Below are 13156 nucleotides of genomic sequence, written 5' to 3'. Positions count from 1 at the left end.
CAGTGCGGTCACCGTGGATTCTGTACACACCACATACAGAACAATATGCCTCTGTCTATCAGCGTCAATCCGTCGGTCTAAAACAACAAGGTATAGGATAGAGCGAGCGCCTTCAAAAGACGTCGCCTTGCTGTTTACTGATGCTCCCCTGAAGATCCAGTGTAGTAAGATTACAACTTCCAACTGTCATTTACCGTGCATTCCAAATTCATAACCTTTTGCGACGTGTGGTGAGTTTCGATCAGTACTAATCAGGCGAATTATTCCAAAGACATCATAAATAACCCACACTACTTTCACGCGTTGTAGCCATGTCTTGACGACAACAAGTGACAGGCCCGCCACACGCATGGTGCCTGTTCGGCGACAGTCAGCGACAGGGCAGCGACAGTCGGCGACAGGGCAGCGACAGTCAGCGAAGGGCAGCGACAGTCGGCGACAGGGCAGCGACAGTCGGCGACGCGTCATTACCGCCGGCTGTAGCCGAGCGCATGGGTGCTGTCATAATCCACTGCTCCTCATCAGCGATGCAGTCAGGCACACCCAAGTTACCTGTGGCTGTAGTTTACCTATAATACACTGGGATCACGCAAAAATGTCACAAAAATACTATTTTTTAGATCCTTGAACATATATCGCAAAACATCGTGACAAACTTGAGTTGCAAAGGACTTATGGAGCTTTCGGTGCTTATTACATCCCATTATCCATAGGCCTGAAATCCCAGTTATAAATTTTAAATCCATTCATACTTTTTCTATCAATATTTTCAATCAATTGATATTCCTGCCTTACTGAAAGGAAGGAAAAGACGAATGAATTTCGAAAATACAGCCCTTCGTTTCTTCAATCGGTAATGGGCGAAAAGGTATGTAATCTGCTATTTTATACCTAACACGTTTCATATCAACTACTCGTATATTTCCAAGATACACTTTACATTGCATTCATTTCCATCATGATAGTCCTGCGTTGCCTTTGGGCCACACTCGTGTGGGAGGGGTCGTACATATAGCGGGACAGCGCTGTGAACGTTGGCCAACTCCACATACCCCAGCGCTGTTCAAATACCGTTTTCACTCAACGACGCGAAACAAAGTAACAAGTCACCATGGCACCAGTTCGTTCGATCGCGTGCCTTTGGCCGGCCAATAGCACTTCATATACAACCAACGTTCCCAAGGCTCCTCTTAGGCGCTCTTGCTCAGCGACCTGCCAAGCCAATGCGGTATCACATGCACTACAACACTGTCCACTCTTTAGTTGTCCAATTCCACTAAACGACGACGATTACGTGCGAGGATTGTGGAGCTGACTAGAAATCAGGAGGTGGTTGTTTCACATGACAGCACCTTTACCGGACCCAGTCGTCGAAAACGGCGATACTACTAACACCAAATTCATGACAATACCGCTGCAGATTGTGCGTTGAAGCTCTTAAACGTTCATAGTACAGGGAATTGATTGCATGACGGGGTAGAGTCATAACAGTTTCACACTTACCAGTCGTCCAAACCGGCTCAATACCCAGTTTGCTCTGTACAAAATTAGTGAGGTGTGAGTCATGGCGTTATTGCTCAACAATACACCCGCATCCCTGAGGCTACGCTACACAAATCGGATGCTCACCTTACCCAGCCAATGGCACATATTGCGTGACAGGGTCACCTTCCGAGGACCGGCAAGGTCGCGGTCCTCTGTCCTCCAGACCATATCACAGTGTCCTCAGTCGTAGTAGTCCTCTGATCAGTCTCCTGTGCAGTCCGTGGGCTCACTGCTCAGTCATCTGTTCAATAACGACCATCAATGCAACTTTTGCCCAAAGTACTGTGTCTTTACAATGGTCAATGAATGCCTTATTTATGTTGCTTTTTGTTTGGTGTAATTCCAGCTTTTTGTGCACAGATAGATATATCAAATGCTGATTATTGCCTATACTGCCCTTGCAATCTCCGAATTCCGATGTGCCCACTTGAAACAGTGATGCACCTTCCAGTACGTTTACAAGTCATCTGTCACGTCACCTGTGAAATGCATGTCGAATTGGATGTTTCTTGAACCGTCCTACGTCCTTCCATCAGTGATTAACCAACTCTGTCTTACGTTGTCAATCAGTCTGTCAGTTTCATATCATCGGTCTTCAACAAGACACTTCTTATCACATCTCCCAAGACATCAAATTTCCGACATCATCTCATCATATCTCGTCTAATGTACGTTCCTCATCGACGGCCACATCTCCACGAGCCAAGCATCCCATTAACATTTCTCACATTTCTCAAACGCTTACATCTCTCCACTCCTTTCACGCCATCCCGCCTCACTTCACATCTCACCAAACGTCCATTTTCAGTATGTCGACCTCAGAAGCAGTGGTCTCCCCACTGGGTTCAGTAACCCGCCCAGTCTTATCACTCTGGCTACTGCCCTGTCCGCCACTCTGTCCACCACTCTGTCCAACACTCTGTCTCACTTTAGACAGTTTCTCCCGACCTGGCCTCAGGGTAGTCTGCTCACCCGACCAGTCAGAACTCCTCAGACGCACCCCCTCAATAGTGGCTACTGAGCCATCGCGCTGCGGCGGCGGCGGCGCTGGCGGCCGAGCCGGAGGAGAAGTAGAGTCCGTGCCCTCCACCTGATTGATGATGGCCCGTATCCGGCTCTCAATACTGTGACTGTCCCTGTCCTGATCTGTCTCATCAGTGGCCAGACTGAACGCCGAGCAGCGTCTGTTGTTGCGACCGGCCGGTGATCCACCGCGCGGTCGGAGCAGCACTATCGGCGACAGGAGTCCTGAGAGGGAGTCCCGGTGGCGCTGCTCCGACTCCCTCCAGCGCTCCTCCGAGTCCCGGCGGCCCTCCGCGGGATCCCTGGATCCCACGGCCAGACCGCCGGCCTCCTGTCAGGGATCCGGTGGAGGTGAGAGCCGCGCCTCGGAGGACGTTAGCGGCTTCATTTCCATCAGCTGCAGCTCGGCGGGCTGGGAGGACACGGCCGACCCTCCGCGCTCCTCAATCACAGTGGAGAGGGTGGGAGCCGTCCGACTGGGCGACACGCCCGTGCTCCACACCCTGCGGCCGGACGGGACATGGGTCATATACATATATTTCACACTGGGGTAGCATGGAGGTCATACAGAGGTTACACTGGGGTAGAATAGGGATCACCCAGAGGTCATATTGCGGTAACACAGGGGTCACAGTTAGGTCGCATGGAGGTCACCCATAGATCATATTGAGGTCACACAGAGGTCACATGGAGGTAGAATCGAGGTCACTCAGAGCCCAGAGGTCACATGCTGGTCATAAAGGGGTCATATTGTGGCTGCATGGAGTACACATGAGTATCACAAAGAGGTCATATGGAAGACCTCATGAAAGGATATGAACTTGAAAGCAACACTGAAGAACGCATCGTGTTCACCATACAGTTTCGTCAACCTATGCCCACTACTACACGCCTGACCGGACGCATCAACAGGCAGCACTGGATAAATGAGTGATGTGGAAACACGTCACATTGCCAAAGTTCATCCATCGGACGTCTCGAACGACTTATAAACTGTCCCTAATGCCGAGCTCCGCTACCGTGGCCTGTTACAAACGGATGCCTAACAGAACTGCGAAGTCTATCACAACAAATACAACGGCACTTTTAATCATAAATGGAAGTGGAATAATGAACCTGCATGTAAACTCCACACACATTTCAGAAGGTTTGTAAGTGGATGCTGGTAAATACAAATGCTGCATCACCTCGCCTGAGTCAGCCCATGAGTAACTCGTATGTGAGCGAAACTCGACATCGTCCCCATTCGGCTGGGGAATGATTATATCCAGTATACATTGGAGGGGATATATTTATTTCCAACTGAATCTATTCATTTCCAACTGTGGTTGATCGTAACTTCAAACAGCGATCAAGTATCAACCACACGCAGATAAATGTATCAATCATCATATCACATCAATACAATTGGATCCTCTTCACTCAGCGAATCGTGTGCCGTTAGACAGATGAATTTAGGAGACCGTGGCGGCTGGTGGGGCTGACCATATAGCCTTGGGACCGACCCAGGTCTCCAGTTCTATGGATGCACCATTTGACTGATTAACTGCCGACAGCCGTGCGTTTGTGGCCTCTGGGGAAGGGGTGGTGTGGGGCGGGGAGGGTCGCAGCTGGCCAACAGAGTGCCGGCACGGCACCGACATCCAATCGCAGCCGTCATCCCGGCCGGCCGCGCACGCAACGGCTGGCTGCGGGCGTCCCCCCCGTCCCAGGGCGTGGTCCAGCAGGGGGGGGGGGAGGGGGGGCTGGCGCACCTTCCGGGTTACTAGGGCAGCATCGCACGCCGAGTCGGACTTGGCAGAGATGGTGACCCCAGATTTGCCTAGCGATGTCCGATCCGACTCGGCTTTTCGCTGCAACGACTCCGAAGTGTCTTTCTATCGCGGCGTAATGATGGAACGGGAAAATTATACGTCCTTATCTAGTACCGGTTCAGACCTTTGGCCTCCAGCCCAACCAATCTCATCCTTCCGCCGTGCCACCGGCAGCGCAGCTCGAGCTTCGTGTTCTGGCCACAGGCCAAATCCGGGTAGTTTGGAGCGGGTCGCCGTTCAGACCCCGTATCGCCCCTTCCATCCCGGTCGGATAGGGTCGTGCCCAGCGTCCCTCGCGGCAAGCTGGCTAGTCGGGCCGACATCACTGAGATACACGCTATTCTTCTGTTTGGGCCAGAAAGAACCACCGAGGTGGAAACGCCGTACGACAGACTGCACACGACTGGAACTGTTCAGTTCCGAATCAATAGCGCCGGTTAATTTGGCCGGCTCACCGCAATGTCAAATCCATACGGTCCAGTCGATCAAGACCAGCGGTCACAGCACGGCAGATGAACCTGACCCACTTCGCGTGTTTGAAGCGCAAGGTGCAACTTTATCAAGTTTTGTTTTAGAGTAACTCTGAACTCATGTCATGTTGACGACACGTTTTCCACAACAGCCTACGTTTTTTGTTATGCTTTTTTTTTGGAAAACCCGCAAAACATCGGCTGAGCGCAATAAGATGCATTGCAACGCTCTTTTATAAGAAAGTTAAATGGATATGTTCAAGCCCACTCCAGCCGCGAAGACCCTCTACCATTGTTATCATTCAGATCTGCTCAGTGGCACCTTCATCAATCATCAGAGCAGAGCACCTGGCCAATCCTTCAGTGACAAACTATCTGAGCGACGCGGTGAGCATTGAGCAAAGCTGTACTTCTCCCATGCAGTCAGCCTCAATCTGGCATCAGGCGACTTTGGGACGTCCTCAAGTAAAAGAGAAAGCCTGAATGAGGCTGCTTTTGTCAAAAATTGGAAAGAATGGAGACTGAGAAATTGTCCATGTCGATGCACGCCTTCACTTTGATAAATACGAAGAGACCTTCAATACAATACTGTAAGTGTCTTCCGTGCTCGCGAAACGCCAAGACACCTTTATATGGTATGCGCCTTGCTTGCACATCCGCAAAAAGCGCACTGTCCAATCATAATATCATGCTTGTCAATAATTCCTCAGATCGTTCGGGACATGCCAGCACGCGACCGCTCCTGTAATTTTGTGGATGCACAAAATAGCATGTTTTTCACCATTGCTTCCTGCATTCGTTTACAGTTTATATCGCGGCCGAGATGACACCTCAGTGTTTGTGCGCTATTGACTTGAGATATCGGCAATCCATTCCATTTGACAGTCCTTATCGCGAACACGACTGTTTGGGTGTGCGTCTCCATGGCAACGCTGAAACACGACGCGGCGTCGTGCACTAAGAGCGCGGACCGGGACCGGCGCTATAGGTAGGTGGACGGGGTGGACACTTCACTCGCCTGGGGATTCGACAGGCCGGCCCGGACAAACTGTTGCCCGCTGGGTCGGAAGTCACAAGCAATCCTAGCCGGCCGAGGGCGGGGGAGGGGGCGGGTGCCGCTTTCTATGAGTTTTTCTTTTTCAGATAACTCAGAAGACGCCGGCCAAGAGAGCTGACACTTGACATATCTTGCATTTGATTCGAGTCAGATTTTGTGATATCAACTGCATTTTCAGGTCAGGTCAGGTCACTGACTATGGTGTCATAAGTGAACCTCTTAACCCGCGAGTTGCTGGGGGGCGTTAAACGCCCCCACTTTTTTTGCCGGGCCATAGCATAAAAACGGCGCGCCGCAGGCGCGCCAAATTTTGGGTACCTGTAGAGAATTGATTGAAGTTTATTGTGACAAAGTTTCAAAAAAAAATCGGTCGGAAAAATTTTGAGATATCGAGGTTTTAGTGACGTCATGATTTCTGAGTTTTCGACCAAAAACGGCACATGTTCAAAAAATCATATAAAATCACAGAATAGACATACAGACATGCCGTAAACGCCATTAGACTGCCAATACCATGATCAATCAAATGGCTATCTTCGATTATTGATTATTGTTCCGCATTTTCCAAAATCTTGAACTGAATCTTGGCAATTTTTCGTGACTACTTCGCGACCATGATACATGAATTTCTTAAATTAAAGTTTTTGAGCCAAACACGTACACATATGATAAAATGAATGTCACCATCGTGTTCTACGCCCCAAATTACCTATAAAACATGTGTCACAGGCTGCGAATATCAGTTTTGATTTTCGGGGATATGTGCCTACCCGGTTGACCTGACCTTGACCCTGACCTATGCTTGACTGACCCCTATATGGAGCTGACACTCTTGTAGGCCTTATAGGGTGGATTGTACACCGTTTTGACAGAGTTTATGGCGAGAAGCGCCCATTGCGAAGTCCTGAAGTCCATGCTACTGAAAGCCCGATTTCAGGTGTTTGACCTGACCTTGACCCGACCTGTGACCTCAAAATTCAACTTTAAAGTACTCATCTGAAGCGTCTCGTCGCGCTCTTTCGTTTGCCGCCTCGTGCGTTTCGCTGCGCCTATTGGTTCTCGAGTTATCAGCTGGGGGCGTTTAACGCCCCCCCCCCCCCAGCAAACGGTGGGTGGCGAAATACCCCAGCAACTGCCGGGTTAACCCGCGCCCTGATGGGGGGGGGGCCATTTTGGCCCCCCTGTGGTTTTTCTGAAATAGCGAGAAAACGGCGGCGCGCAGCGCCGCCAAATTTCGGGTACCTTACCGGGCATTAATTTGACACCTTCACACAAAATTTCAAGTCACAAGTTACCTCAGGTCAGGAGTTATTGAGGTCAAACTGAGGTCATGTTCGAGTAAAAATGAGCAAAAAACATGACATCTTGAAACGCTCACCAATTCTACAGTTAACAAGCAATTTTAAAGTTCTTTATGTGGTTGTGTAGACAAAAGACGGCGCTACAAAACTGTTATCTCGGATTTTCGAAATTTTGGGAGTTTGACCCCAAAAAATAAAAAAATGATTTTTTTAGAAAAACTCAAAAATTTTCCAAAAATTTTTCGAATTTCGAAAAAACCGGAATATATGTGATAGTCCCTGCGCTCTTCGATATACATACCAAATTTTAGCTCGATACCTCTTTTTTTGGGCCAAGTTATAGCGAAAAAACTGTTAAAATTGATGACGTCAAATTTTTGAACTCAATTTTTAGCAATTCTAGACCTCGTAGCGCAAAACGGAGACCACCATTGAACTCCCCGTGACGAGCTGCATCGAATCGTTACCCATCTTATGCAAAAATATCAACTTTGAAATTTGACCTAATTTGACCTGACCTTGACCTGACCTTGACCTGACCTTGACCAAAACGTGACCTAAGCTGGCCCTAAAGTCTGTCTGACCCACATAATCGCATTTGTCATGTAAAATGGACCATAAAACATGTATCACACGACACTTTCATATTGTGACCCCCCAGTGACCTGACCTCTGTGACCTGACCTGGTATCAGTGACCTCAAATAGCAAAATATGTGTTTGAAGAACATTTCCCCATCGATGATTTTCAATGAAATGCATTTTACACGATTTTACAACGCATTTCTTGAAATGCCTGTAAACGGTGAAAATTCGACCTTTGACCTGACCTGTGACGTCATCGGTTTGACCGAGGTCAATGAAATTGGGTCACAAGGTAGTTCCCCGTTGGGGTTATCCAACACCGTTTACCGCTTGTCGCTATGTTGCGTGGTTCTCGAGATCTGAGGGGGGTTGGGGGGCAAAATGGCCCCCCCCCCATCAGATCGCGTTGCTCGGCAGACCCCATCTGGGCGCGGGTTAAACGGTTCTAAAATGTCGCACATTCGCAGCGCCCTCAGTGCCAGAGGAGCTTTTACAGGGAGATGAAACTTACAGGACCTAATAGCTTCCAGAGGTCTTACAGCCTGTATATCTCGGATTTTCGTAAAGGTCACATGAGGTCAGGTCGTTGACGTGATCTCACCAATATGGGGAAATTTAGGAACTGTTATTTTGGGGCCGATAATTATCTAAACCTAGCTCAAGTATATGGAATTGCAATTTCATACAATCCTTGCAAGGTCCCATGCTTCATTTTTGCATCGTTGACCTTATGTGACGTCATTTATTGCGTCACTAGGGTCATAGGAATTTTGGTACATAACTCTTGATCAAATTGAGCCAGCGAGTCGAAAAAGCCAGCAATAGCCTCGGGAAAAACTGCCGAATCGAATGATATGCGACATAACCTCATTCGACCAGCTTTGCGACCTGGGTGGCTCTGACCTGACCTTGACCCGAGGTCAACGCCTTATGATGACCTCACCCGAACAAATAGCATATGTAGGTACCATTCGACACGATTCGACCCCAAGGCATGCCTTGGGGCACTTTACCTGACCTCAGAGGTCACCGGTTAACCCTCGCGGGCCCGGGGGGCGTTTTTCGCCCCCCCCCCCTGGCGAATATTTGCGATAGCTCCCGAACGCTTAGGGATAGGAAAGCGAAACTTTCAGTACCTTTTTTCCTATCAATTTGACATCATCTGAAGTAAAAAATTTGGACCTAGCCCTCTTGATGACGTCACAAGGTCCATTTTTCTAGACCCCTGCACGGCAAACTTCGGCGTCACAGACGCAAACTTCAAATAGCTGCTAAAAATAGAGTTTTAGAGATAAAGACAAATTACGAGCACGGTTGTGTAGCGTTTGACCAAGAGAAAAATAGAAAAATAGTTTTGGTGACCTGAGGTCAGAGGTCAGGTCAACGACCCCGAAATGTGGTTTTAGTTTTTCGCAAATAACTTCGACAACAATGGTCCTAGAGCTACGGCAGTGGTACCATCGCATTTGCCTTGTCAAGCCGCGTCGAATGATATATATTTTGTTCGGAAAAGGTCAAGCTTTATGTTGACCTCATGTGACCTCGAATGACCTCTGGTTGACCTTGACACATGAAAGGTCGTTTATGATGGATTTGTACCCGCTGATCACGAATCTGGCATCTATTTTCCTCTAAACCTTCATTTAGAGCTTCCGGATGGCAAAATTGTCTTATTTATTATTACTAACTTGAATTAGTGAAATAGCCTCTAGCAGGGATACTCTTCAGTGACCTTGACCTTTGAGCAGCCTTGTATCGTAAGATGAACCACAAATAGGGAACTGATAAGCCTCAAAACATTTCAAAACATCTTGGAAGTTAGCACGCAAGATGTGCGAAAAAGTGCCAAGTTTGAGGTCAATTTTGAGCGTGACCTTGACCTTGACCTTTCACTTTGAGCACATTTTCAGAATCCTCAGATTCTCTACTTTCGTTTGACACCCAATTTTGCCGGTTTGATGCCGCCTGCCGTCTTCTAGAAGGCTTACTTTGAGATCACTACACATGTGCCGGTTTTTGCCTTTGACCTTGACCTCTGACCTTGAAAATTGACCTGAGGTCAAAAATTTTAGGTGCTTCAGAATCGTCTCGTAAGGACCTTTCGTTTGGTATCGCTTTTTGTTTCCGTAGCTCCCTTATTTACGGAGTTAGACAGGGGGGGGCGAAAAACGCCCCCCCCCCCGGGCTGCGGTGGTTGGGATTACCCCCCGGGCCCGGCCGGGTTAACTTCAGACCTTGAAATCGGGTCCCAATCGCTTTGTCTCGTAACGGCGCACACGCTCGTTTTTTTTGCGACACTTGAGCTCAATTTGGGGCGAAACGGTGAGGGGGTGTCGTACCAATCCTCCCCTCCTCGTCCGGGGCGTGTGTATATAGAAAACCAATAGGTCCGACGAGGGATAAGTCAATAGTAATTGAACCATAACTTGAGCTATAATAACTGAACAAGAACTATATAATAAACTATTATTATTAGTTATACTCTGAGATAACGTGACCGATTTTATCTTGGGGACCTGTATAAAAGTCTGGGATATACAAACAGTGAGGGTTCGGGAACTTGCTACGTTTTGTATGTTTCGTCTGCTTTCGAGGAATCATGGGTCCTAAGGTTGTTATGCCAATGTGCAATGTTTTTAGACCACATGTGGGCTCACTTATTACGCGATAGGTCATATTGGCGTGGCGAAAATGCACTTTGTTAAGAGATCCGGCTTGAAGCACAGGCCTAAATTTCACAGGCCAGGTATGGTAAATTTCAGTTCACTATATGACCAGCGCCTTCCGAGAAATCGCGAAAAGTGTCAGGAGTGGGGCGGAACCCTTCCCTTCGGCCGGGGGGGGAACTAGTCCTCGCACTTCTGAGGGAGAGGGAGCCGAACGAACTCCATTCTCCATAATAAGTGGCGGATCGAGACAAAACTCTCAAGTATTCTCGTTTATTTATTTTACCTTCACTTGAAAATTGCATGTCCGCGACTGAAATTATTTTTGACTTGTGCCTCATTTTTCGATTACATGTCAGGTTAGAAAAAAACGATCAAACGTATGCCAGCACATACATACAAGTATCTGGTTGTTTCAAGACATATTGTAGGTAATAATAAACGTACCAACACGTGAAATGGCGTTCTTCCCATTGGTGATGGCCGGTCTCGAAGTTATGTAAAAGCCGTTAGGTCAATGTCAATGAACGTAAATGACTTCGTGTTTAGGACTGCCTTGGGTATTTTTTTTAAAGCTGATTTCGTATTATCGTATTTAGCTGACGTACTTTCGTATAGTATCATTGAAATATTTACAAAGCATAGTTTTGGTGCCCCCCGTAACATATTGTGAAATTGCCAGTAGTGGTAATAATCGACTTATATGAATAGACTGCGGGACGCCTTATGGCTGGCCTGACCTGACCTTACCTGACCTACCTCAAAGGCTTGAAAGCATCATCGTGAAACAAAACAGAGGCAAAACTCATTATTAGGACCCGAAGACACTCATGCAGGACTCATTTACGATTTCAAGAAGTTGCAGCAGATCCCAATTTTCACAACTTGCATCATTTATTTGCATTATTTTGATCTGCGAGTTAGGTCAACCACTGGCCTAGCACCTCAAAATTGGATATTATGGGCTTTCTAATCCGGGAAAAACGCTCGGTTTTTTGCGGAGCTCTGGCTCGATTAGAAGCCAAACGGCCGATCGCCGCCCCCCCCCCCCCCCCCCCCCCTTGCTTTACTCCCCTCAACTTTTCACTCATGCTGTTGCTGTGTCATGTTATGACGTCGTTTCAAACGCCAACACCGGGGAATGTTAAAGATAGTATACTGACGAACAGATAGGTGGCGACTTGTCCGGGATTGCCATCGGTCTTGTTTGGAAATGCTTGTTGATCGCTTTTAGAAGTAGGTAGTGGTACATACCTTTATCACAAGTGAGTGGTAAATCTGACTGAAGAGGTATCACCTTATGTTGTATGTTGCACGTGACTGATGTGGCCTTTCAGCTCGGATAACGGAGGAAGGAGACGGACAGTCGCGACTAGATACGGAGCATAAATGACATGTGGGATCAGGATCTCATCGATCAGAGCAACATGCCTGTTCAACCCCTGCGTCCGTCTAACTACTTACTGTTGTGACCGTTTGAGCTCGGCAGACGGCCGTCTCTGCTGTGCGGGTCGGCGCCGGCAGCGGGCAGGCCGCAGTTGGAGCACACACACAGTCACCGTGCCCAGGCAGATGGCGCCCAGCGGGATACCCAGCGCGTGCAGCACCTCCTCACCGGCCTGTCCCGGCTGAAACTCGGCCACCGCGATACTGGCGTTAGCGCCGCTGACAAAACACTGAAACACAGCACCCTCCTTGGCATATTCGTCCTCAAAGGCGGAACAGTTGACCCGCGGTGGGTAGCCGCATGTCTTTACGTTGACGACCAGGATCGCCTCTGCCGGGGGCGCGCCCTCGGTCGGCGTGTGGCTCACATACACGTGCACGCAGTAGTACAGGTCGCTGGTGCAGCCCTCGCGACACGAGCTCCACGAGCAGTTGGAGTGGGTGCGGTAGCGTCGCACGCGTTCGGTGCGGCAGGCGGTCGGCCGCGCGGGAAAGTCAGCCTGGATGGTGGCCACGGCCGGGTCCACGACGATCGGCACCAGGAAGAGCAGCGCCGCGCCGCCGCCGATGATTAGCATCGCCGCCGTGAGATTGATGAGCGTGCACAGCCGCTGTTTGAAGGAGCGCCGGCTCTGGAGCGCCTTGCGAAGCCGCTCCTCGCGGATCAGCTGCGCCACCGAGATGGGCGGCTTGCCGTCGGCGCCGGCCTGCGGGCTGCCGGCGGCGGCCCAGGGCGCCGGCGGCTGCTGGTCGGGCGACTCCTCCCTGCTGGTGCCGCCGCTGCTGCTGGGCACCAGCTGCTGGCTGCTGGACGTGGGCTCCAGCACCCGGGACGAGCTGCGACCCAGTGAGTACGGCCGGTAGTGCATCGCCGCGGCGGCCGGGACCGAGGTGTTCTCGCCCTCGGCTGGCCCCCACTCAGCGGTGCCGTGTCCCCCGCTGGCCCGTGCACACCTGGGCAGCACGCACGCGGGCGGCACGCATTGATTGTCGAGCCCGGTGGCTGGTCGGGGACTGCCCGTCCGCCGCCCGCCGCCCGCCACCCCCGCCGCCAGAGGGCCGTCCAGACCTGAGCGCCGCCTGGCGACAGAGGTCGGAACTGCACAGCACCGTATCGGAAACCAATTCATGCCGTGCGTTTGCATCGAGGTATGACAGGTGGAGATCCTCCGGAGGGACCAACTGCAGGTAGGGAGTTTGAGCGGTGCGGCGACGGCGCTGCCATAATCGCTTGGTGACCGCATTTCTCG

The 13156-nt window shown here is 49.9% G+C and overlaps 1 protein-coding gene across 1 annotated transcript; it reads right to left on the bottom strand.

Moving 5' to 3' along the window:
* Window positions 1-1133: 1133 nt before the first annotated feature.
* On the bottom strand, window positions 1134-12958 carry LOC122389832. The gene is made up of 2 exons (XM_043382240.1): window positions 11925-12958; window positions 1134-3071 (listed from the first exon to the last, which is right to left on the bottom strand). Exons 1-2 carry the CDS (start codon window positions 12773-12775, stop codon window positions 2903-2905), a joined length of 1020 nt encoding a protein of 339 aa, XP_043238175.1. The 5' UTR covers window positions 12776-12958; the 3' UTR covers window positions 1134-2902.
* Window positions 12959-13156: the final 198 nt, after the last annotated feature.

Source organism: Amphibalanus amphitrite, unplaced genomic scaffold (assembly GCF_019059575.1).
Source record: "Amphibalanus amphitrite isolate SeventyFive unplaced genomic scaffold, NRLGWU_Aamphi_draft 000374F_arrow, whole genome shotgun sequence".
Lineage (NCBI taxonomy): Eukaryota > Metazoa > Arthropoda > Thecostraca > Balanomorpha > Balanidae > Amphibalanus > Amphibalanus amphitrite.
The sequence above is the reverse complement of the archived record's forward strand: the minus strand, read 5'-3'. Positions and strand labels throughout refer to the sequence as shown.

Coding starts and splice junctions, on each gene's coding strand:
- LOC122389832 (XM_043382240.1), bottom strand. CDS start 12,775: ATGCACTACCGGCCGTACTCACTGGGTCGCAGCTCGTCCCGGGTGCTG. Junction 3,072..11,924: donor GAGCTCAAACGGTCACAACA/GTAAGTAGTTAG, acceptor GTCCGGCCGCAG/GGTGTGGAGCACGGGCGTGT.